The sequence below is a fragment of the Lutra lutra genome, chromosome 8 (assembly GCF_902655055.1).
Source record: "Lutra lutra chromosome 8, mLutLut1.2, whole genome shotgun sequence".
Taxonomy (NCBI): Eukaryota; Metazoa; Chordata; class Mammalia; order Carnivora; family Mustelidae; genus Lutra; species Lutra lutra.
Window position 1 is genome coordinate 71,651,770 of NC_062285.1, and position 26,216 is coordinate 71,677,985.

Here is a 26,216-nt window from a genome sequence, read left to right on the forward strand (position 1 = left end):
CTGGGTGGCTCAGTGGGTTAAAGCCTCTGCCTTAGGCTCGGGTCGTGATCCCGGGGTCCTGGGATCGAGCCCCGTGTCGGGCTCTCTGCTCCGCGGGGAGCCTGCTTCCTCCCCTCTCTCTCTCTCTGCCTGCCTCTCTGCCTACTTGTGATCTCACTCTCTCTGTCAAATAAATAAAATCTTTAAAAAAAATAAAAAAAATAAAGGGAGTAAATATTCCACAAGTTTCTACGTACAGACAACTTTCTGTATTTCACTCTCATTTACTAACCAAACCTCATGTCTTCTCAGGCTGGCAAGTCTAAATTTCAAGCACCCAAATCGCAATCTCTCTTACACGAGTATTTTCAGATAGATATCATCAGCCCCTCAAACTTCAATCCCAAATCAAATTTATCTGTTCTCTCCCCATACTCCTTAATATTTCTATGGTAACCATTCTCTCAGCCACAGAGACTCTGAAATTCCATTTTTATCACCTACATCCTCTAAAGCCTTACTATTCAAAAGGTCCTATGATCAGTGGCTTAACATCCATCAGTGTCACCCAGGAGTTTATTAGAAATGCAGAGTTTCAGTGGTTTAGACGGTTAAGTTCCTACCCTAGGCTCAGGTCATGATCCCCCAGCTCTGGGAAGGAGGCTCCGAGGCAGGCTCCCTGATTGGCGGAGAGCCTGCTCCTCCCTCTCTTTCTGCCCCTCCCACCCACTCATGCTCTCTCTCTTTCAAATAAATGAAATCTTTGGAAAAAAAGAAAAGAAAAGAAATGCCGAAGTTCAGATGTCACCCTACCTGTACTAAATCAGAATCTGCATCTTTACAAGGTTCCCAGGTGATTGATATGCATATTAATTCCTGAGGAGCGCTACTCTAACTTTTAGAGGAAAGGGATTATCTTTCTTACCTAGAATGCCTTAGCCTATGGTGGGTACTCAGGTCCTTCAGTATCTGCCTATGTATGTAACTGTTTCACCTGGGTATTGATATACTTTGCATCCTCTCCCTCTTGCTTTCTACACATTCCTTTTTGCAGTAACTTTCTCTTCAGCATCATCAATGTTTCCTTCTCCTGATCATCACCATCAGCATACATGTTCTGTAAATGGTTTGTTAGTTGTCATCAGGAGAAACCAACTAACCTGATTTTAGTAGGACTCTGCAGATGGTTTCCCCATCCTGCAGTCTGACATAAGCACCACAGGCAGTATTGCCCCTACAAACTCAAGCCTACCACAACCGCTGCTACATCAGAAAATGTCTCTCCTGAGTCCCACTTTCCTCCATCCTTGCTCCAGATTTCCCATCCAAGTGGGTCTGTCTGATTGGTGAAGACTGTGTCACATGTCAACACCCTACCTGAAAGGGAGGCTGGGAAAATGCGTGTCTGACATTTCCACCTTGTAGAACAGAAGTCAGGCTCTGCCTCCAACCAAGATTCATAATGCCATAATTCATAATTTAAGGAATTTTAGGAATTCCCTAAAAATGAAAGGGTTCAATTGTTACTGAAAGGTCAAAAAATAATAACATACTTCCACCACACTCAAGCATTTATCTTTTAAAAAAAATTCATTTTTCCTTTCCCCCTTTCAGTGAAATGTAGTGAAGCTAACTTTAAAATGCTATCTGCACTTGTCTTTATTTCCTCGTATCCTATTCACTTTCCACCCACTCCAGTGTAGCTTATGTTCTCAAAAACCACTGTATTTCCAAATCCAGTGCACACTTCTTGGTGCTCATCTACCATGACCTATCAGGGTCGCTGAATATTCTGCTGGTTTCCACGACCTCATGGTCTCCAGGAATTTCTCTTTTCTTTCTGATAGGTTCACTTCAACTTCCTTAGCTGGCTCTCTCTCTGCTCATCTCTGCATGTTTGTTTTCATAGCTCTGTTCCTGATTCACTTCTTTAATTCCATTCACTTTCAAACTGTTCTCGTTCAATCCCATTCCCTTTCCTGCCTTAAAATTCTTACAATTCTTAAATTTGACCATTTCTGCCTTTAGAAAAAAAGCTGTAGGCTGGTGGCCTCTTTGCTGAGCTCTGTAGAGTTTTGCGTTTCCAACTGCCTACTTCACACTTCAATTTACATCCTTAATGTATATTTTAATTTTAATATTCAATTTAATTCCTCTCTCTAAACTTGCTCATTATGAAGTCTCCCAATTTCAGCAAATGGCTTTATCATACCCAGTGTTAAGCCAGAAACCCAAGACTCATCCTTGATTTATTTTTCTTATATACTCATATCCCATTTAACTACAGGTTCTAAATTTTATACCTCCAACAAGAATCCCAAATTCATCTACAGCTCTCAATTCCCTGCAAGTCCTTCCTAAGTCTAAGCCATCATCATCCTTTGCTTATAATCATGTTTCCATATGAACCATTTCTTCCTCTATGACCTCATTTCAAATTACTCTCCCGTATCACCCCATGACCACTCAGTTTGGCCTCATTGGTCTCCCTCCCTATTCCTCAAACAAGCCAAGCTCTTTGCTATCCCAAGATTTCGTTTTTCTTTTTTCCTCCTATTATCCTAATTCTCACTCTGATTCATCTCATGTCTGACTCTACCTGATTTTTCCAGAACTGCTACCTTCCCTAAAGTATTCCACTACTTATCACATCACCTCACTTATTTTTGCTTTATAAAGCATTTAAAACATCTTAAAATTACCTTGTTTACCTGTTGACTAGTTTACAGAAGTTCTCCCCTGACTAGAAGATAAGCTTGATCACAGCAGAGACAGTGTCTTTTTAATGCATGGCTGTGTCCCTTCAACTAGAAGGAGAAATGTCTGATACATAGTAGGGATTCAATAAATGTTTGTTAAATAATTGAATGGGTACAGAAGTGAAGGAATGATGTAGAATTCCACTGAGATTCCCTAACCTTTTTATTTCTACCCAACGATTCATGTTTAGTCAGTCATCAGCTTGATAACAAGATACCCAAGACAAGTTTGTTTACTTTCTTTGTTTACTTTTGATTCAACTCAGGCTTGTTAATCATTTTCTCTACTAATAATAATAAATTGGGAAGCTAGCGGGAAAGGCGAAAACAATGACGCCGATATATTCCTAATATCTCCTGGCTGATGTGGTCAGTATCTAAATAAATGATGTCCACTCATCAATCATTTCTTTACTTCCTGCAAATGAATCTCCCTGGGAAAATTGTCAGATCCTCTCAATCTTGAATACTGACAAGAAGTCCCTATGGACTCCCTAACTCTAGTGAAGATCAGGAGGGGTCGTTGACACTAAGATTTAAAAGCCCCACTCTCAGAACAAGATTAGAAAACTGGTAGGTAAAGTTACAGTTATTGCAGTTTCTGGAAAGGAGCTGATCATGAAGGTAAGTGAAAGTTCTATTTACTTGAGACTTTTAAGCTGTTTATGAAAAGTTTTATAGCTTTTTACCTATTTTACCTTTAATAAGCATTTTATAGGCCAAATGATATTTAAACAATACACCTTAAAATATCAGAATCATTTGATTTTGCCTAAAAAAGATTACTCATTTTGGGCAAAGTAATGAAAGTAACGTATTTCTAAAAAAATTTTTAAAAGAGAATTCTTTTGTGGTTTAACTATAAGGCAGCCTCGGTAATCCCCCTCTCCTCTACATACTGAGTATTATTAAAACAGAGCACATGGAAAAGTTAAGAAGTTTGTAATTTTCCAGGTGTCACTCACAGAAGTAGAAGATCCCATAGGCACAGAAATTACTTTCTTTGCTCTTTTCTTATAGAGACTCAGAAGTTTGGTGGCAACAATCTTGGCTCTTTCCTTAGTGTTTTCTTTCTTGGGAAATTCCAGGAGTGCGCCACAGGTAATCAAACGCAAAAACTGGGGCTCTTGGATGTTGTTTCTTTTTTGTTCCTTTCCCTTCCTTCCTTCTGTTTCTTCTCCCTTTCTTCCTCCTTCTCTTCCTTTCTTTTTTCTAACAGAGGACTGGGCTACAATGTCTTACTAACTGCTCTTCTCTTCTCCCTGGGTTGTAGGGACTCTTTGAGAGACGGAACTGGACTCCTCAATCTATGCTCTATCTGAAGGGTGCACGTATGTTCCAAATACTTTGTTTTTCCTACAGCAATAAAGGAGGAACTTTCGGGGTGCATGAATCCATGGGATAGATGTGTGGGGAGAGAATAATATCGAGTGTGTTCCCTTAAATAATCGAGGTCAGCCTGGTCTCCGTCAAAGAAAAGGGATGGGGGGGTCTGGCAGGGAAGAGAAAGACTCCCTGATTATTTGAAGCTTTCCATTCTGACCTGGAGGGTTGCTGACTCTTGCCTGGGAAACGCCGCAAGGACCCTCGAACGCGACCACTGCTCAGAACCCATTCGCTGTGGCTGGCAGGGCGCGGACAAGCGCGGGGACAGGGCGCGGGCAGGGCGCGGGCAGCGCAGGGGCAGGGCGCGGGCAGGGCGCGGGCAGCGCAGGGGCAGGGCGCGGGCAGGGCGCCGGGTCCAGCCCGGAGCCGCAGGCGGAGCGCGGGAAAGCAGGCAGTCCCGCCGGGACCCCTGCCGCGGCGCCGCCGCCCCACCCTTCCAGGCCTGCGGACTCGCGGCGCGGAGCCCAAGTTAACCCCGGTTGTTGAGCACCTGGCAGGCGCTGAGCCCCCGCGTCTCGCCTTTGCAGAGGGGCGTCGCTTCATCTCGGACCAGAGCCGGAAGAAGGACCTCTCCGACCGCCCGCCGCCGGGTGAGTGAGCGAGGGAGGCGGAGACTGGGGCGGTGACCCGTAGCAGGACCCAGCAAGCGGACACGCTCCGCCTCGCGCCCGGCTCACAGCGGCTCGGCTCCGGCAGGGACGGGACTCGGGGCCGCCCTGGGGGAGAGCCGGCCGGGCCGAACTTAATTAAGCTGGCAGGTGCGGCTCCCCTCACTAAAACCGAACTCGGTCTGGGCTGTTCGGACCGCCCTCTGGCCGCCGGCGGTGCAGAGGTCCCGGGGGAGTTATCCGAGGACAGGCCAGGCCTGGGGGTTCACCTAACAGGAGTAAAGGAGGGGGAGCGAGAACCGTGCGACTGCTCCCAAAATGTACCTCCCCGTTTATGCCAAGATGTTTAAACGGTTTCCTCTTAAATGTTTTTGTTGTTATTAAAGTACTGATTTACCTGGAAACTTAAAATGTATGCCCCTATTACATTACTAGGAGGGGCTATAAAGCCGTTCAAAAGCAGAAATAGTTATGGGGCACCTGGGTGGTTCAGTGGGTTAAAGCCTCTGTCTTCCGCTCAGGTCATGATCCCAGGGTCCTGGGATCAAGCTCCGCATTGGGCTCTCTCCTCAGCCGGGAGCCTGCTCCCCGCCCCCCCCCCCCCCCGCGCCCCCCCCCCCCCCGCTGTTCTGCCTGCTTGTGATCTCTGTCTGTCAAATAAATAAATACAGTCTTAAAAAAAAAAAAAAAAAAGAAAGAAAAAAGAAATAGTAGGGACCATTAAGAAAAGGGCCAGGGACTGATATGAGCCTTATGCGTGGCCAAGAATGCAGATTATTATTTCAAACAGCTTTGGACAGAAGGAGAGAGGAAGAAGCCCAGGCTCCCAGGAGTACCCGTTACGTCTAAATGTTTCTGCCCAGACATTCCATTTTAAGCTGTGAAGGGTGAAATCATTCAGGGTTCTTTACCTTAATCCACCCTCCATTCGTGTTGTTCTCTGTAGTCTGTAGTTTAAATTCTCTTCCATACCTGTAATACACACCATAACCAATTGTAAGTAACATCTACAGGAAGTGTAAAACGTTTCAATTCCTAAAAATCAGTCTTCTATATAAAGGGGGGGGGGCTTTGTTAAGGGATCAAAAATTTATTTCATAAAGTTTTTTCTATTTATAGCATATCAGAATAGGGGTACTTAAATGGTAATAGAATCTGTACATGCTTTTTTTCTCCAGAAAGACGCAGCCCAAATCCCCAGCTACTAACTCTCGGAGAGGCAGCAGCTCTGCTCTTGGCTTCCTTGCAGAAACCACAAGAAGGTACAAGTCTAGGGACTCCTTTCAGCTGCAGGACAGGGAAGCTTTGATTACTTTTGGGATTCTGTGTTGAATACAACAAAGTTGCCTTTATTCAGATTTTTAAATATAATTAACAGTTGCCCCCTGACTCCAGAAACTCAGACATGTTTATTATATAAACACTAGTACATTTCTCATTAAGGAGAGTCCCCAGGAACATAACAACATTTTTTTGATGATGCTGGGGAATTTCATACTAATTTCAAAATCCAGAGCCTATTGTAACCTTATTTCACTTAGAACCAAATGACGGAATCAAATGAAATTGCTGAAAATGAAATATTTTTATTTGCATATATAGCAATGTTATGTGGTACATCCTAGTAGATATGGGCCAGTTCTGATTCTAAGCCTGTGTAATTTCCATTATACAGCTCCTTCTGTATGAAGATTAGGTGTACTTTTCAAATAGAGACATTTTGTCCATGTCTTATTGAAATCACAAGTTGAATTAAGGCGTCTTGGTAATATATAAGCCAGTGCTTTGGAGGACATAACAGGGTTCAAATCCTGGTTCTGCTGCTTTACAAGCTGGATGACACTGAGTCTTAGTTTCATATTGGTAAAATGGAATAATGAAACCCATGTGCAGGATTGCTATGAGACCTGATTGAAACAAGGTACATAATTTTAATTACTATTAACAATAGAGGTCATCAAAGCATAATAAACAGACCCAGAATTTTCCCTCTCAAAAATTGTAATGATGCCATATTGTGACATAATTTAAATGTTTAAGTATTTTAAAAATATATAGCAAGTGGTCTGGTGGTCAAAGCACAGGTTGCTGCTGGCCAAGTGCTCTGACACTTATGCTGAGGGGGAAGACATATAATCCTCAGTGCCTCGTATGGGGAGGGCCATGCAAGGAGAAGAGAGCAAAGGGTACTTTCTGGCTTCAAGCTTATAGTTTTCTTGTGAAAAAGATACCAATGAGAAGCAAATCCAAAAGACTGGCATTGGGTGTCCTCTGAATTCGGAGCAAGGCTGGGGCCCCTGTGGGGGTAGACAGGATTATGTGCACTTACTTCTGCTAGGTACCAGCTACCAGAGCAGGCAGAGAAGAAACTAGATTAAGGGGAAGCAGGAATGAGAACGACCTTTGTAGCAAAAAGATAGGGTGAGGAGCGCTTGGGTGGCTCAGTCAGTTAAGCATCTGCCTTCAGCTTAGGTCATGATCCCGGGGTCCTGGGATTCAGCGGGGAGCCTGCTTCTTTCTCTGTCCCTCACCCCCACTTGTGCTCCCATGTGTGCTCTCTCAAATAAATAAATAAATAAAATCTTAAAAAAAAAATAGCGTGAGCAGTCAGTGGAATAGCAGAATGCAGGAGGAGTGGTTATGTTAGAGCTAGGACAATGATTACCTGCTATCACTACCACTACCTGGAGCTAATAGTTGTTGTGGGCTTACTGTAATGCAGGGAGCCGAGCACTGTTCTCAGCACGTCATATGCATTAATACATTTAACCCTAACGGTGACCCTGGGAGGTAAGCACATTATTATCCACCCTCCAGGTGAGGAAAGAGAGGCATAGAAAGATTAAGTAGCTTGCCCACTATTACATAACAGATATCTATTGGAACTGGGGTGAAGAACGAATGTAATTTACTCTTTGTCTGAGAATCAGGAAGATGCCTTCTGGATTGGCAGCAGAGGGATGACGTGGTGAAGGAGGATGGATCTGATCATGGCACAGGGAGTAACAATAAGAACTGTAACAATAGCCACGATATAGGAAGGTCCGCTGTGTGTCAGATATGGATGTGAAACTTTCTAGCTCAGAAAACTGAACCTTCATGAAGTGTGTTTACTTTCCCAAGGTCACACCATTAGTGATGTTATGATGTTGGGATTTTAACTCCGGTCCATGTGACTCTACAGCTCTCTCCATTATGCCATGCCAGCTCTCAAATGCATTGTGTCCAAGAGGAAAGACCCGTAGAAGGGAATCAGGGAGAAGCCAAGGAACATGACAGGAAACCACAGGAGTGAGGAGAGGAGGTGCTGTCAGTCATGGGAATCGATGGGGGAGCTCAAGTCCGAGGGATCCTGGAAGGAAGAATGGGTAACATAGATAGCTGTTTACTGAAGGTATAAAAGGGAATCCAGAGTCCAACACATTTTGAAATGGTGATGCTGGTGATGAATGAACATTTATGTGGATATAATTAAGGTTCGGTTTGAGGTAACAGAAATGTTTTACTCTAGTGAGTAAAAGTGTGTAGGTCAGCGGTTCTCAACTATCCGCCTATGGACTGGCTCCATTGGAGTTAACTGGAGGGCTTACTCAAAATACAGTTTTCTCAGGGCACCTGGGTGGCTCAGTGGGTGAAAGCCTCTGCCTTTGGCTCAGGTCATGATCTCAGGGTCCTGGGATGGAGCCCCGCATCAGGCTCTCTGTTCAGCAGGGAGCCTGCTTCCCTTCCTCTCTCTCTGCCTGCCTCTCTGCCTACTTGTGATCTCTGTCAAATAAATAAAATCTTTAAAAAACAATACAGTTTTCTCAGCCTTAGACCCAGAGATTATGATTCTGTAAAAGTTGAATGACCTCAGAATCTGTATCCTTGAGAAGTTCCCCCAAATGATTCTGATGATCAGTCCGATATGGGAACAACTGGAAATTCAGAGCCAGTTACTAAACGCTGAAATCATGAAAATGGACATCTCTTCTAGGCCTCAAATAGAGCAGGAGAAAGGCACATAATAAAGAATTTGCCTTAGAGAATACCTAGAGATGAAGGGAAAAGGAGGACCATCCTATCAGTGAAGGGACATTCCAAGGAGAAGGCAGCAATGCAAGAGGAGAACCAGGATAACAGCATTTCCAGAAAGCAAGGGTGGAGAGTTTCCAGGAAAGAGTGATTAAAGCAGCACGTGTAGCAGAATGGTACAGAATGAGAGAAAAGAAGTCAACAGGAAAGGAAGATCATGCTGGCTATGAGAGGTCATTGAACAGCAGTTCACAAGATTTCTGCTCAGTTCCTGCCCAGTGATATTACTTGCTACTGCCATGCCCCTCCTGAAACCTTGTTTAGAAGGAATTTGTGAAAAGAAGAAAGCAGGTACTAGCCAACATGGCTCTCAGAGCTCTTGCAATGAAAAGGTAAGAAATGGTTGCTAATGGGTAGAAGATGCTACAGCCAAGGTGATCTTTTCTAAATTCCACATTCGGTACATTTACTATTTGTAAATGTACTATTTACTATTTACTATTGTTGAAATAGTAACTATTACTATAGTAATACTATAGTAGTATAGTATAGTAATAGTACTATTACTTTAGTACTATTTACTATTTGTTGAAATCAGTAAGAGGAGAGTGCTGGCGAAGACGGGTCGAAAGAGAAGTTTTAGATTTGGTTGCTGGGAAGAGGTATGGATCTAGAAAAAAAAAGTGAACTAAAATGGAATGGGGAGAAGTTAATTTTAAGAGGGGAAGAAGGATTTTCATTAGCAACTTTAAGGAGGGCTCCAGAAAACCAATATTGTACTATATGTTAACTAACTCAAATTTAAATTTAAAAAAAAAGAAACTTTAGGGACGCCTGGGTGGCTCAGTTGGTTAAGCCGCTGTCTTCAGCTCGGGTCATGATCCCAGCATCCTGGGATCGAGTCCCACATCGGGCTCCTTGCTCTACAGGGAGCCTGCTTCTCCCTCTGCTCTGCCTGCCACTCTATCTGCCTGTGCTCTATCTCTCTGACAAATAAATACATAAAATCTTAAAAAAAAAAAAAAAGAAAGAAAGAAACTTTAGGGAAGAGTGTGTGTGATTACAGGTCCCAATTTCAAGTCTTTTTTTGGAAAATAAATGTAATTTTTTGATCATTAAAGCTTCCAGAGTAGCTTGGTTCTGATGATGAAATAAAAAAATGAAATCTACTAGTTTAAATTGAAGGAAAAGTTTTTAATTTCCATATGATATATTCATTACTATTTTAAATACCTTTACTATTTTCATTCTAGAGTCCCTAAGCATTAGTAGGCTCTTATTTTATATAGTGAGTTTTTATTTTAGTGACCAATGTAAAAAGATACCCTTCTTATTGAGTTTTTTTTTTTTTTTCTTTTTCTTTAAAGAACAGCCCATCATCTGTTGTATTCTAAAATGTGCCAGCAATTCAGGTTAAAATGTAACTCAGACATGCAAATTATATTGTAACTAACTAAAGGAGTGTGGTTTTATGTAGAGATAACCTTAGAGAAAGTTAGGAGAGGCATTCTCCTCTGGCAACTTCCTCTCCCTACCTCTGGTAGGTTTTAGCTCTTCTACTCATTGTTATAGTCCCTGGAACCTTCTATAGCCTGACTGCTTACTCACTCTGCCCCTAAGTGATACCTCATGTACTAAAGCTTTTCAATCCCGTCCAGCTAACAAGTGTCCTTTCCTTTTGTCTCATTTCTTCCCCAGGTCTAGTCTAGCTCACCTAATAAGAGAATATAAGCAAAAGTGTTCCTGTGTCATGTTTCCCAAGTAAGATGCATTATTAACAGGAAACACAGAGGCAGTACCTTGATGCAATTGAATGGTTCTTGTGCTGGGTTTTAAAGACCTGAAGGGGCACACTTAGAGCAGGACATAAGGCCTTTTCAGATTTCTACGATGCATACCACATTATAGTTTCATTCATTCTGGAGAGTCAGATGTGAAATGTGAGTTCCCCTATGTGTCTTGAGCTGAGGAGGAAGATTTTTAAACCAAAACAATCAAAGCACACTTTTTTGGATTCTCAGTAGCAAAGTGTAGGAGTTAACATAATTTAGGAAACTAAATGTTTATTTCTTAGGGTTTTCTACATCTTATCCTTTTCCCTTTTAAAACACAGAGAAGTGTGTTTATTTTATGTACTTTTTCTTTTTTTCTTACAGCTGGAGAAGAAAACTTTGATCAAACCAGAGTCCTAGAAGATAGTTTACTAAACTGGTGAAAGTAGACCAAGTTATATTTAAATACATTTCCATTCTTGTTGAAAACATGAACCATGTAAATAAAGCCCTTGCACCCTTTTTACTTCAGTTGTAATGTTAGGAACATGCATAACCAATTTTATCCTTTCCAGAAGCAAAGGAATGTAGGGTTCTTAGCTGGAAACATCATGGCCTTCTTTCAGGGCTTCAGGTCCTGTGTAGGTCACCATATATCTTACTCCCATTTGTAATTATAAGACTGGAGACTCTTTAGAGTGTGTTTTCTATTTGTTACAAGTATCTGCCTTGAACTAGTGAGTCTTAATTGTTGGATTTTTCATTCCTTTACCCTTGCATTGTCCTGCACTCAGCTGCAAACCTCCCTCTCTTTTTCTACCCGCCCCCCCCCCCCCCCCCAGTCTCCATGGGGGTTGAGGGGAAAAGCAAGGCTGGAGGGAAAGAGCAGAGTGTATTCTCTTAGTTCATTTTTTTAGAGTAAGTTGTTAAGAAGCGAAGGGGAAGGGAGGTGGGACTAGGAAGAAGCCCGTGATAAGAACACTTCACTGTAGTTGCTGAAAGGGGGGGAGGGGGGACCTGTTAGGCCAGTAGAAGGTTCCGTAGTGGGGATCTCCCCTTTGTGCTCTTTGGGGATCTCCGTGAATTCAAGGAGTTACTGAGAAATAAGCAGATGGAGACGCACTCTGCTCCTGGGTACACTGTATAAAAGGAACAAACCAGTTTTTCAGAGGTAACTCTTGTTCCACAGCTAAACGACTCAAAGACTCTGCTTCTTGTAATTGACGAGAACTCTAGGCTTTATTTTACATTAAAACATTATATAAAGGCACCCTGATAACATCAGTACACGGTGATATGCCTCATCTGCTCCTTCTGAAAACTTTTAAAACTATCTGTAAACATACACACACACACACACACACACACACACACACACACATCCACAGTGAGCATAATAACCTGTTTATTTGGAGTTACAATATGATCAACATGTTAATTTTTTTGACCTAATTAGTTGAGAGTTGTTATTGATAAATGTCATAAGTGGAAAGTATTGTTAATTCTTATTGTTATCAGTATATAGCTATTATTCAGTAGCTAAAGGATATCTTTATATGAATGGATCTGTACCTGGGAATTACAATTTCAGGGTTATGAAGTCAAAACCCTGCTTATAAGATTTGTCTGTATCTTGTATCGTAATTGAATAATGAAACTATATTCAAGTAATTGTAACACTGATCCAAAAATAAAATGCTAACATTAAAAAAAAGTGGTATCATAATAGGCACTTGTCATTTATTATGATTTAAGTGGATTTTCTAGATAGTGCATATGTCCAGTTTATTGAGATTTTACTCATCATAGAGGTGTACATACTGGCTATTTAAACATTATGCTTATTCCAAGACTATTTTAAAACAACATATGAAATAATTCTACCCACAACTAAATAGAACAATCTCAAGTGTTTCACACTTAAAGTTTTTAAAAACTTTCTAAATGACCAAGAACTATTAAAATAATACAGTATCATATTAGAAGACTATTAGCATTGTCTATAATATCAAGTATTATTGATAGGTGCTTGAATTCCTTGGATGTTGTTCTGCCATACAGATGTGCTGATTAACATAGTAGTTGCAGGCCACCTGGGGGCTCAGAGTCAGGCTCCCTGCTCAGCGGGAAGTCTGCTTCTCCACTCCCTTTGCCCCTCCTCCCACTCAATCCCCCTTCCCATGCAAATGAAAAAAAAATTTGTAAAAACAACAACAACAAAAAAAGCATAGTAGTTGTAAACAGGCCTCTATGCCCACCTGCTACAACATTCTGTCTCTCTTGGAATATCTTTGCAATTCTCTTTATTTCTATCTTTTTCAAAATTGAAATGAACAAATTGTATACCTTATATTTTAAAAATGGGAAATACCTGCCCACAAGGCACACCAGGTACTAGAATACCTCCAGGTGGGACTGGTGGCCCCTCTGATCACAGCTCCTGCTGCTCTTAGGCTCTTTGTGTCCAAATCCATCCCCCCCTGTGGCTATCTGCCTTCTAGCTGGGGCTCTCAATTATTTTGTTTCCCCGGGTCTCCCCAGTGGATGCCTCCTCTCCCTCCTTCCACTCCAACAGCACCATTATGATCCCAAGAGAGGAGAGAAGGCAGAGGCCCTAGACTGTTAAAATCAGCCTCCAACTGGCATTTCCCCTTTATCTGGTTATGAGAAGTAAAAGTCTATATCTTATCCACCTTGAGTTACACTGTGCTTCAGCCACAGGAAACAGGGAAGTTGGGTATGTAACCCATTGGTCCCCTCCTACTAGACTATGAATTCCTTTAGTAGGAGTTTATTTCTACTGTGATCTGATCCTTATCACCAGCATGTGAAGCCAGCACTTGTAATGTGAATTCACAGAAGTGTATCCTCACCCTTTGGACCTCCCCACGTGCCCTCAACCAGTCCCTCTCCTGAGTCCTCTTTGTGCCCTGGGAAACTATTAGCAGACCACTTGTAACACTTTATATTCTCATCAGTACATGTAAAATCTGCTCTGTTCACCCTAACTCTTGAACATGGAAGGCAGGTGGGACAATGCATTAAAAAAAGTCTTCTGGGGGCTGGTCAGGCACACATTAACTATTTTCTATAGTTCTTTTACTCCAACTTATGCATACATATATTCTTTAAAAACACCAATTTTTTGTACCTCTATTTCTCCCAACGATACCATCCATTTGTGCAGCTACTGTGTATAAGGCACTGTGCTAGACACAGTCATCTATGAACCATCCTTACCTGTTGCTCCTCACATGGCTTTGTCAGTCTTGGGGAAGGAGGAAGGATTGGAGCAAGGGGATGGAGTCCAGTGGCAGCAGCTGTCTGAATGGAGGGGCGAGTGCAGGGGAGAAACGTGCCTTTCAACACCCAGTGTTTGCAAGTCCGTGAGTTTCCATCTGTTCTATCATTTGTACTCATTTCTAATCAGAGAACTGTTCTTCCGTTCAAAAAAAGCACTTGGATTTTCAAGTTTTATATTAAAAAGCTATTTTTCTGGGGCTCCTGGCTGGCTCAAAGGAGTGTGCCACTCTTGATCTCGGGGTCATGAGTATGAGCCCCACGTTTGCTGTAGAGAATACTTAAATAAGTATATATATATATATATATATATATATATATATATATATTACTGAGCCATTTTACTGGGGAAACCTTGTGCTTTCAATAACAGTGGACCAACCAGGTACCAACCAAGGGTATCACTTGAATACACACATTGTGTCACTTTACTAGGAATATATTTTCATGGTTATTGTAACTTTGAAACCCCTTTTTATCATGAGATCTTCCTGACACTTCTGCAAATGTGTATATATAATATAAGACAAATCCATGTCATATTTTCTGATTTCCTTGGCAGACTTTCCCAAACTGCTCTGCAGATGTTGGGTTAATTGGCATTAACAGGCATTTTTCAAGGATTAGGTTTTAGGTAATTTATTTCTCTCCTTTCTGAACCTCTAAATGAGGTGAGTTCACAACCATCTTCCACTCTGGCCTGATTTGAGGCTTATATCCACCAATCATCTACTTTTTCTGAACAATGGGACAGGCAATAGGAGAGCTCGATTAACATCTACTACTCCTGAACCACCTCCCACATGGCCATTGTTACTCTTCCCTTGTTGCCATCAATAATCCAGCACTGGGCAGACTAAAAATTTTTCTTTTTTTTTCAAAGATTTTATTTTTAAGTAATCTCCACATCCAATGCAGGGCTCAAACTCACAACCCTGAGATCAAGGGTCGTGTGTTCCACCAACTGAGCCCGCCAGGCATCCCAGACTAAAGCTTTTTTAAAAAACTCTGCAGACTCAGGTGAACTGGTATGCCAATCAAGGTATTCATTATTATCTAAGTGTAACAATACTTAAGTTGTGGAAAAGAACAATCCAAGAGGGAAGGAGGGCTTTTTGTTTTGTTTTTTGCCTATTTAGATTTCATTATATTTAAAACATAAATATGTTAAACTACAATCATGCAACAATGTCTCTAAGCATATCATGGATGTGTTAGAGACATTGTCCTTATTATAATTAGGAAGACTCTATATTTTCTTTTTGCTAATTTTTTGAAGGACAGCTTTAAATATAATCCTTTATAAGGCACTATTTCATAGCAGGTGTTTTATACAGGTTATCTCATTTAAATGTCTAAAGAATTGTAAATAAGACATCAATAAAAGCTTAATACATTGATATGGATATTAAGTTATATATCCATATATTAGCTTATTTGGGTTTAACAATTATCAGTTATAGATTGACCAAGTTTTCCAGAAAGCTTTCCTTTTAAATAACAGAAAAGTTGTTACAGTCAGATGGTATAGTGCAGATGGTAACATCTTCCCACCATTAAATTGAGAAATGATCTTGTAAATATGTGTTAATATGTATCAAGATCTCAATTTAAGATAGCTTTTTTTCTTGTGGATTTTGATTGTGTGCAAAGATAGAAACTCATGGTTCTGAATCATGTGAAACATGAACATAATCACTAAAGATAGAATTATTTAAAATATGTATGTAGGGCATGTCCAGGGCTCAGATCAGGATCTTTTGCAGGAAAAATGGGAGGTTTATTTGGTAGATGTGGCAGCTGTATAAATACTAAGCACAGGATTGTGGTGATGATAATTTAAAAATAAATACTAGCAAATGAAAATTCTTATTGCTTAAATTAACATTTTAAAAACACTTCCAGTCTTCCTCCTTTAATGAACATTCTTCTTCGTGCCTAGATTTACTGGGGGAAGGGAGTAGGGGAAAATAACTTGGATTTTAATAGAAATTACCAAATTGCCATTCACTTAATCTTTTCCCCTTGGTAAGCGGAGAATAAATCCCTTGGTCACACTTAGAAGAAGAAAATGAAATTTGTAGCATTTTCATTTCTTTAAATAATGACTCTTATTCTGTTCATACTACATCAGCTCTGTTCGACAAGCATGGAATTCAGTTCTTGTATTCACCATGTAGCTTTTTCTTCCCACGAGGAACACGGCCCAGAGAAAATGGCGACTTGATATTTAACCGATCCCTTTCAGCCTCCTCTTCCTCATTGTATCGCTCATCCTCTGCTTCGTCTTCCACATCACTGCTTTGAGGACTAGAGACCTGAGACCCTGAAGGAGAAGGTGGAACTGAGGAAGGCCTGGGGTATTTAAATCCTTCTGTCTGCCAAAGACAAAAATAAGTCACAAACATTATAATGATGTAAACACTTTGCATGTGCATTTGATACAAAACATAGTTGGATTTTTTTTTTGTGGTCTGTTCATGGGCTCTTATTATCTTTGATTCCTTTTGATTATGGTACCACCAAACTTAAGAGAAATTCATTAAATAAATAGTTTTCTTTTCTTGTGCACTGAAATGTGCCAGGTACCATATGTGTGTATGTATGTATACACAAAATCTTATTTAATCTTTGTAACAACATCAATAAATGTGTTTTTCCCATTTATAGAAGAAAATTGAGGATTAGAGAGGCCAGATGACTTGCCAAAGGTCATGCAGCAAAGAAGTGATAGAGCAAAGATGTGTACCAGGGTTGTGATCACTCCCTAGCTTTTAATATCAACTGTCATGTTACACCACTGATACTGTCAGTCCCCGTGCCACTTTGCAGGCCTGCTCAACAAAATTACAGAACAGGGGCAACTGGACATACCATGGACAGCTACCACTAGAACGAATCCTGAAGCCAGGCCACTTAGCTGATCCTGAAATTCTACCAGTTACTTTTATTTCAGTACATGAGCAAAAGTCACTAGGTTTTAATCAAATTGCCCTTCCACTTAAGATTCATGGAGATAAATCATCTGATCAATGAGTGCGAAGCACAACTATGGGTCAGGCACCATAATGCCACTGAGGAAGCAAAGAAGAACAATGTGATTCTTGCCCTTGAAGAGAGCACATATTTGACTGAGGAGAACAACTGTATAAAATAGTTGCAGCACTTACCAGTCTGTATTTCAACTACTTGTATTCATTATTATCATGTCATAGCTATATGATCATTTCAAGGTTCAGATATTGGCCCCAAAAGCAATAAAAAAAAGGTGGGGGGAGCTGATTTGTTCACTTAGGACCTGGCTCAGAGTAGGAGCTCAATACTTATTAATTGAATCAGTTGAACAAATGAATGAATATAGCTGAATTATCAAGTCCAGCAACTGCCTCTAATCAAGCTAAGCAATTAATCCTGAACAGGAAAGCTAGAATTAGTATTTTGAAGGGTTTTCAAAACCTGTCACCTTCTGCATGAGGGAATTTTCCCTTGGGCTAACTTTTGAGATCTGTTTCCCTTGACATTTGGTATAGATGGAATGTAAGTTGTGTTATTAAGAAAACTGATTATGGTAAAAGGGACTCCTGATTGGCAAGTTGCATCTAAACTCAGCGATTTTGGGGAATCCCTGAATTGGATGACTCTTGTACTTGTATATATTCCTTGTGGAGGCCATGGACGCTGATCTGTGGAGATTTACATGACATCTTGGCTCCTGTGGGGCACGAAACTCCTAAGCTAAGATAGATCTCATACCTAATGGTAAGGGTCTTATCTTTTTGCACCTAATCTTTCGCCTGGTGGCGGTGGGGGCGGGGGCGGGGCAAAGAAGTATGGCTTTTGGACTGCTGCACAGACTGCTCTAAGGACTGATTCCACTGAAGAGAAATGTCTGATGCTGTCCTACTTCAAGCTGCGTTTCCTATCTTATATCTTTCTAGGTGAATGTGATGACAAGTAGCCTATGCTCGTCTCATGAATATAAATGTCTAAGAGAGCTTCAGAAGACTCCCTGCCGGACACTGCTGACTGGAACATAAATACTCATCTAGTCCACTGCCTCCTGGGGTTCCTGAATTCACTTGCCAAGGAGTCACCTGATATTCAAACATTTCCTTGGTTAGCGAATTCACCTGCTGTTAAAGCAGGCCAGTTCATTTTTCAGTAATTCTCAAAAGAATGTGTGTCTAACACAGCGGTTTCAAGTACTAAGGCAAGGAGAGTTTTAATATGGAAATGATTCTCCAGTGACATGAATTAACTGACCATTGTCTCAGCTTCTAAATTAGGCTAACTCAGAATCAAGGGCTTTGACTTGATCTGATTTGTTAGTTCCTCTATTCCTTGCCTTTTTTTTTTTTTAATTCCTTGCTTTAAGGCAACATTATGAAAAAATATAAAAGTTTCTGTCCTTACCTAATTCTAAATAAAAAGGTATTGGGAGGACTTACCATGCATAAGAAATTTAGCTTCTGAAATAAATATACAACACATAAAATAGTTACCGTGGGTGGTGATGTAGGCTCCATATGGAATTTATCTGGAAAAGCTCTGCTTAATGTCAGGTACCTGGCGTGCTGATAATACTGTGATAGAAAAACCCGCTCATGGTTAAAAAAAAAATTATTTATCTCAAGAACCAACTTATATAAAATCTTATTCTCCTAGTTATAAAACACATTCTTAAAGTGAAGAACCTATTCACCCTAATTTTAGGAATCAAAAAGAAAAACCTGATAGTTTATAGTTTTATTATTTTCCAGAGAATAAGTAAAAGAAATATTACAAAATTTTGAAGAGAACAGCTATACTGATCTTACTGAAAGCTCTGAATTGGGTGCTAAGGGGACTGAAAACATTGGCTTCATTCTACAGAGAACCAGTATGACACAGGGAAAAGCTGGGCCCTGAATAATCACAAACTGGATCTAAATCCTGCTTGAAACCTTAGATAAGAAACATAGCTTCTGGGGCCTTTGGGTTGCAGAGTCAGTTGGGCCTCTGCCTTCGGCTCAGGTCATGATCCCAGAGTGCCCTGATGGAGCCCCACATTGGGCTCCCTGCTCAGTGAGTAGCCTGCTTCTCCCTCTGCCCCTCTCCTTGCTTGTGTTCTTTCTCTCTTTCTCACTCAAATAAACAAATAAAATCTTAAAAAAAAGAAACATAACTTTTAAGAGGCTTATCATTCTGTTCTCATTGTAAAATGTAGACGGTGCAGTGAATCACCCAGGGTAGTGATGAGCACTGGCATTAGTGTGTATGGGGACTCGGCAAATGGCAGCATCTATCATTTGTCAAGGAGAGCTTAGTGGCATCTAAGCAGATACATGATCTGAAGGTAAAGTCAATTTATTTTTCATTAAATCATCCAGTCCTAAGATACATGACATCTGGGTATTTACAAACCTGTTCTATAATTGAAAGGAGGTATTTCCTGTATTTGTCATTTGAAAACAATATTATTCCCACTTCCACTATGCTTAAGGAATATGGTCACATTATTGCTTAGGATCAAACAAAATAAAAATGTTTCTTTAGATGTTTTCCTCATATTCATGAAATAATACCTGAAATGCATCAAGTTAACCACTGACAAAAGACTAACTAGTAATACCCCAGATGGATCTGATAGACTTGCTGCTATAAGCTCAAACTAAATATGAAGATTTGGGTTTAGGACGTTGCCAGCTTGTTTTAAGTAAAATAGTACATGAAAACATCACTTGAGAGTTTAATAATTATGTTACAGAGTTGACTTTGCAGTTGATGATTAGAATCTGTATTTTTATAGTCCAGTGAGATATTCTTTTTTTTTTTTTTTTTTTTTTTTTTTTAAGTAAGCTCCACACCCAGCACAGATTCCAACGCGGGGCTTGAACTCACGATCCCAAGATCAAGACCTGAGATGAGATCAACATTCAGGTGCCCAACCATCTGAGCCACCCAAAGGCCCCAGTCTAGTGGGATTTTTTAAGCGGTTCTCTTGATCCCAAACTTAACTTACTCTGCCCAAGTATCTCCAATCCAGAAGATCAGAGAGCCTCTCAGTTCGGTTTCTCTGAATAATTCTTTGGCGGCGTGACTGTTTGCAAAATCCATAGAGAAACTGAGTCAGCTGATTGCAGGAATCATCCGGAGAGCGGAATCTCCTGTCAACAATGTAAATACCTGAGGAGGACAAAAACCAAAGCCCAGGTAAACACAAGGCTAACCTTAGAACGATCTTTCTTCCATTCATTAGGTTCTATCACAGACCACCACACTCATTATCTACTCCCTGACTCCCCTACTGCCTCTGCTTTATCTTTTCCCTTCCAATGCTGTATTTCTTCTGTGATCTTCTACGGGTTTGCAACCGTCACCAACAGACAGGCAACACAATGGATCTTGCAAAGAAATTTGGCAGTAGAGGGAATACCCTGGATCAATGATTCTCCCTAGTACTGCTCATTAACCATAATCTCTGGGGATCAGTGATTTTTAGGCTCCCCAGTTTTCCCACCATGCAACCCTAGCTGGGAACCACAGCTCTAGCCTGAGGAAAGAGAACCGTGACAAGGAGACTGCAGAACACCAGGAAATTGGCAATGTGTAGGCAGAGGATCCATCCCATCTCGCTTTTCTTGCTGCTAGGCAACACGGACACAGAGATGGTGGTATGCAAATTCTTCTGCCATCTTAAACAATTTCTAGTGAATTTTGCTAACTTGGCACAGACCTTTAAAATAATGACACTGACCAGTCTATATATTCTAAGGCCATAGTTACTATAACATCAATATACTTAATATTAATAGCATTTTTATCTTTTCTATGAATCACATAATTAAATCTATTTTCCATTAAACAAGAAGTATAAACATTACTTTAATCATCAGGATAGCTCTAGAGTTAGGCTCCCTAAAGACCCTGTGCTTTGTTTGTCAGAGGTTACTTCTCCCTACGCCGGGTGAATGATGACAAACCTCACCATACGCAGTAGGATCAGCCACGTGCTCCTGCATGAAACAGCCAAAGCCAGAAAGGTTGGTTGTCACACTGGGGATACCCATCACGGTGCATTCAGCTGCCAGGGGAAACAGATAAAGGCTTGGCTTCAGATCAACTCCTATATCCACTTATGCACATAGATGGGGGAGAAGCCCACGTCTGCCTAGTAATAGTGATGTTTATTCTGTATCAGGCACAGTACTAAGCTCTTTACGGGTATTAACTCATTTAATCTCAAAAACTACTTGAAATGAGACTGCCATTATCTCCATCTTACGGATGAAGAAACTGAGGCACAGAGAGGTTAAATAATTTGCCCAATGTGACACAGCCGGGGAATGGGGTAGAGGGATTTGAAGCCAGGTGCCTCGCTCCAGGGCTCCTGTTTGGAACTGCTGTTTTATCCTGCCTCTCTCATTCCAGCTGGCTTTGTTTTCTTTTTGCTCCATTCTAAGCTGTGTCTAAGCATGTGGTGAGTTTGTGGGTTTTGGACATGAGCAACTCTTCTCATCATATTAATCTCCCTTGCCACAAATCTCTCCACTTCCCCAAGTGTCCAATGTACCCATACCCTCCCTAGTTTTCTCTCCCCTTCTAGTCAAAACCTGTTTTTCATAAAATAGTGGATATGTTTCTTTTAAGAAGTATTACCTTTCACAAGGATGCCTGCATTTTTAACAAGGAATTTATATATGATTGTGGAATTAAACTTGGTTGGCTGGCGGGGATGGGTTAAAAAAAAGATTTCCCCACTAATCAAGAAATAATGCAGTTTAGACAGTGAGTGGCCTTTTCTTCTGCTCTGCAAGTATTGCCTCATGGCTTATCTCTAGAGAGAAGTGGTTTCCTAATTTCTGGGGGGAGTGGTAGAGGAGAAAATGGGACAGGGATTCTTGACCCACATGAGTATCTGATGAAAATCTAGAACTCATCCCCAGAAAAATCCTTATGCATATATGTAGAAAGAATTTTGCCTACGATTCCACGGAATTTAATGGAATAAGTATTTATGTTCATTGGATTTTCTCAAAACACAGACTTAAATGAATACTTTCTGGAGTGTGTTAAACTTAGCATCAAATAAAAAGTTATTCTAAAAAAATTAGAATTATCTAATATGCCAACACCAAACTTAGTCCACCAGAGGTCTTATTATTTCTGTAACTACAGGTTAGGTGAGGAATAGCCAACTTCCTTTGGTTAATTCAAAACAGAGAATGACTCATTCTCAAACATCTTTTTCCACCTGCTTATCTTTTATAACACTTTTGCTGGTCTTTATCTTAAAATACTAGATGTATCTCCTCTATCATTTTGGGTTAAGCATTTGGTGGAAAGTCTGCTGTAAGTTAGAGAACATTCTCTTTACCCAACATAATGATTTCCCACATCCTTCAGTTGCTCAGGCTTTGGTTTTGTGCTTCTCTATTTTTGAAACTTCCTTGATAATAAATTATGTTACTTACTAGAAATAATAGGAACACAAATCAATAACAAAATGCTAAGTTCATCCATGAAATATGCATTTTATGTATCTTAAAAGATAGATGCTCAATTATAAACAATTTAAGATAATATGAAGTTATTTCATAAGTAAGAAGACACCATCTTTATAAAAGTGACAACTGACACCCATAACAATTTTTAGAACTATGAAAGAGACAGCTAGAAGAATTAGATCAATAGCTTTTCTTTTCTTTTTTTTTTTAGATCAATAGCTTTTCTGTGTCATGTTTCAATAGGAGATAATATTTTATCTATTTTCCCCAGAAGTTTTAATATTTTTACAGCTGCTGGCAAACTATTCTTGGTGGAACCTAGAACAACAGAACAGGACCTTATGTCAAAAGATGCAGTGATTTCATGTTGCTTCTTATGTAAAGATCCTACTTACATAAAATTTTAAATACTATATTAAAATTCTGGGATCAGAATACAAAGATTAGAAAAATTCTTCCTCTTCATATTTCAACCATGATCTCCCTAACTTTGACTACAGCTACCCCTTGGTTGGGCAATGATGATGCTGAGATCAGAAAACAAAATTTATTAATTATTCATAAAAATGTTTTCTGAACCTTTTCTTTTAAAATTATAAATGGAGTTATATTTAAATAAAAAGGAAAATCAAATTACTAATACGAGACGGAAAGATCAAAATTATATTATATTCTTTCCACTGGCATTTATTTCAAGTATTTGTTTTTAAATTTTGAAGTATTTGTTTCCTTTTTAATTAGGTATTTCAGTCCAAATACAAATTGATCACTCTTGATACCAGTGACAAACATACTCAGAGGGGACAAAAAGAAAATAGGTAGTGCATCTGGGAATCTACCATTGGGGAGAAAAAAAAAAAAGGCAGATGAAGACGGGAAGGGTCTGAATGGAATGATGTCAGGGTCACAATACCTGTCACTGAATTGACATTTTATCTTAAAAGTACCTCCTTTTTGAGTGACTATGGTGTGAAGACTTCTCATTGTTTACTTTCTTTTTTTTTTAATTTAAAGATTTTATTTATTTATTTGACAGAGAGAAATCACAAGTAAGCAGAGAGGCAGGCAGAGAGAGAGAGGAGGAAGCAGGCTCCCTGCTGAGCAGAAAGCCCGATGCGGGGCTCGAACCCAGGACCTGGGATCATGACCTGAGCCGAAGGCAGTGGCTTAACCCACTGAGCCACCCAGGCGCCCCTCATTGTTTACTTTCTTATACTATTTGTTTCTTTAACTATGTGACTGTGGTACCTATTAAAAATTAAATACATCCATTAATTTTTAAAAATTATCATAAATTTTAGAGAACACTGTTGCTGGACCACTGTTTCTCATCTTAAACCTACCTGCACTCAATTTCTCCTTTATATGAATAGTTGGGACTCGGAGAGATAACTCAATAATACGTACCCTTTATAACACATTTTTTTCTTGTAATACAATATATTATTATAATTTAACTTTAGTAGAAATTACATATCAACTCTGAATATTATATCCATGTGCATAAAATAATAGATTAATAAGATTTAAAACATTCCATAATCTATACATGCCACATACCTGGAGTATAGCCCCATGGTTCATAGTAAGATGGAAATACTCCAAGATGACAACCTCGGACAAACTCTTCATAATCCATGGGTAGTAAGGGACTGGTGGAGGATAGAAACTCTGGGTGCAAAATCACCTAAAAAGGAGAATTCTAATGAGCAAAAAAAGAAGAGAAGAAAATAAAGCAAAAAATCTCCTACGGTTCGGTATTTTGACATGTAAAATCCTTGTGTTCTACATTCAGGGAAAAAGAGAGAGGAGAAAAAAAGAAAAAGAGATAAGCTTGGGTGTTTTTTTCTCTCTCTCCATTCAGTGTATTATCTACTCTGTGGACTAAGTTTCTCTCAGGTTCCAAGGCCTAGATTGGAGGAAAGGGAGTCAATATGACCATTTTTGTTCCCGTGCTAAGCTATATCCCTCAACCCAAACTGTATTGACGATAAGGTATTTTTTTAAAGATTTTATTTTTAAAGTAACTGCTACACCCAACATGGGGTTCAAACTCACAACCCTGAGATCAAGAGTCACATGCTCTCAGGGCACCTGAGTGGCTCAGTTGGTTAAGTGCCTGCCTTCGGCTCAGGTCATGATCCCAGGATCCTGGGATGGAGCTCTGCATCAAACTGCCTGGCCAGTAGGGAGTCAGCTTCTCCCTCTGCCTGCTGCTCTCCCTGCTTATGTGCAAGGTCTCTCTCTGTGTCAAATAAATAAATAAATCTTAAAAAAAAAAAAAGTCACACACCGTACCAAGGGAGTCAACCAGTCACTGCAACAAAAAAAGGTTTATTTTGTTTCCTAATGGCTGACTGCTGTCTATTTTTTTTTTATCAATTTGCTCCTATCTGGAGCAGAAAAGAGGGGAGCTTTGTAATATAATAGACTGCCCTCCATTGCGCCAGACACAAGGTAGCCCAGGGAAATGGAACTAAGGGACAGAGATGTACTAGGAATCTCATCTAGATTAGATCAGACTAGAAGCCTTCACCAAAGTCAGCATCCTCTCTCACCCGGAGGTAATCACCTCCTAACCTATCTCCCTGCTTCTATTCTGCCAAGGTCTCTACTCAGTACAATTAGAGTGAACATTCAACAGTGCCAGGCACTCCCTGCTCAAAATCCTTCAGTGGCTTCCCGTTTCACTCAGAGTAAAAGCCAAAGTATTTACCATGACCTTTAAGCAATGGTGTTCTGGTACATCCTTAAGAAGAAAAAAACTAGGGGCGCCCGGGTGGCTCAGTGGATTAAGCCTTTGCCTTCAGCCCAGGTCATGATCTCAGGGTCCTGATATCGAGCCCCACATCGGGCTCTCTGCTCAGCGGGGAGCCTGCTTCCCCTCTCTCTCTGCCTGCCTCTCTGCCTACTTGTGATCTCTGTCTGTCAAATAAATTAATTAATTAATTAAAAAAAAGAAGAAGAAAAAAACTAAAATATAAGTGTATATTTGTACATAAGTTTACTATACATTTTATTGATATAAAGAAAGCATAGCATACAATATCCAAATAGTAAAAAAATGTATGCACAAAAACCTGTACACAGATGTTTGTATCAGCTCTATTAATAATTGATAAAACTTGGGAGCAATCAAGATATCCTTTAATAGATGAGTAGATAAATAAACTGTCCAGACAATGGAATATTATTCAGTACTAAGAAGAAATGGGATATCAAGCCATGAAAAGACATGGAAAAAATTAAACATACATTACTAAGTGAAAAGAGCCAATCTGAAAGTCCACACACTGTATGATTCCAGCTATATGACATTCTGGAAAAGGCAGAACTATGGAGACAGAAAGAAGATCAGTCTTTGGATGGAGGCAGGGATGAATAGGTAGAGCTCAGAGGATTTTTAGGGCAGTAAAACTGTTCTGTGTGATTTTGTAATGGTGGATACATGTCATTATACATTTATAATGTCACAGAAGGTAAAGCACCAAGAGCATAACTTACCATAAACTATGAATCTTGGTGGATAATAATGTGTCAATGTAGGTTCCTCACTTGTAACAAATATAAGATCCTGGTATGATATATGGACAGTGCAGGATGCTGTATATGTGGGGGGGCAGGGGTACCTGGGAACTGTCTATACTTGCTGCTCAACTTCACTGTGAACCAAAAACTTTTCTAAAGAATGAATTCTATTGAAATATATAAAAACCTCCTTATTAAAAATTTTAGATAGTTAAATGCTTCCAAATGCTTTTGTTGACTTTTGACAAAATCTTGTATTCAGAACCAATTTCTGGTTTCAACTGAGGACTGAATGTAGTTGTGATGTGAATGTCGATCCTTTCAGAAATACACGTCAGAACTTCATAGGTTCATCAGTGACATAGAGACTTCTTTCCCGAGTTA

At 40.0% G+C, this 26,216-nt stretch overlaps 2 protein-coding genes across 3 annotated transcripts in view; one reads left to right on the forward strand and one right to left on the reverse strand.

The window, feature by feature from the left end:
• The first annotated feature begins 3,343 nt into the window (after positions 1–3,343).
• SPX (spexin hormone) lies at positions 3,344–11,855 on the forward strand. Its single transcript, XM_047742215.1, has 6 exons — positions 3,344–3,362; positions 3,759–3,839; positions 4,012–4,069; positions 4,652–4,714; positions 5,911–5,994; positions 10,903–11,855. The coding sequence occupies exons 1-6, from the start codon at positions 3,357–3,359 to the stop codon at positions 10,959–10,961; spliced, it is 351 nt and encodes a 116-aa protein (XP_047598171.1). The 5' UTR covers positions 3,344–3,356; the 3' UTR covers positions 10,962–11,855.
• A 3,877-nt stretch (positions 11,856–15,732) lies between these two features.
• GYS2 (glycogen synthase 2) overlaps positions 15,733–26,216 on the reverse strand; it is a 56,182-nt gene continuing 45,698 nt past the window's right edge. For both annotated transcript variants that reach the window (XM_047743530.1, XM_047743529.1), the window contains exons 12-16: positions 23,865–23,991; positions 20,786–20,881; positions 19,820–19,983; positions 18,321–18,401; positions 15,733–16,196 (exon numbers count right to left, since the gene is read on the reverse strand). In XM_047743530.1, coding sequence (XP_047599486.1) covers positions 15,975–16,196; positions 18,321–18,401; positions 19,820–19,983; positions 20,786–20,881; positions 23,865–23,991 — 690 coding nt within the window. In that variant the 3' untranslated portion in view covers positions 15,733–15,974. The remainder of the gene's footprint in view (positions 16,197–18,320; positions 18,402–19,819; positions 19,984–20,785; positions 20,882–23,864; positions 23,992–26,216) is intronic.

Excerpts from the sequence above, each read along its gene's own strand:
- SPX (XM_047742215.1), top strand. Across the intron at positions 3,840-4,011 it reads ATTCCAGGAGTGCGCCACAG|GGACTCTTTGAGAGACGGAA; the intron begins GTAATCAAACGC and ends CCTGGGTTGTAG. Across the intron at positions 5,995-10,902 it reads CTTGCAGAAACCACAAGAAG|CTGGAGAAGAAAACTTTGAT; the intron begins GTACAAGTCTAG and ends TTTTTCTTACAG.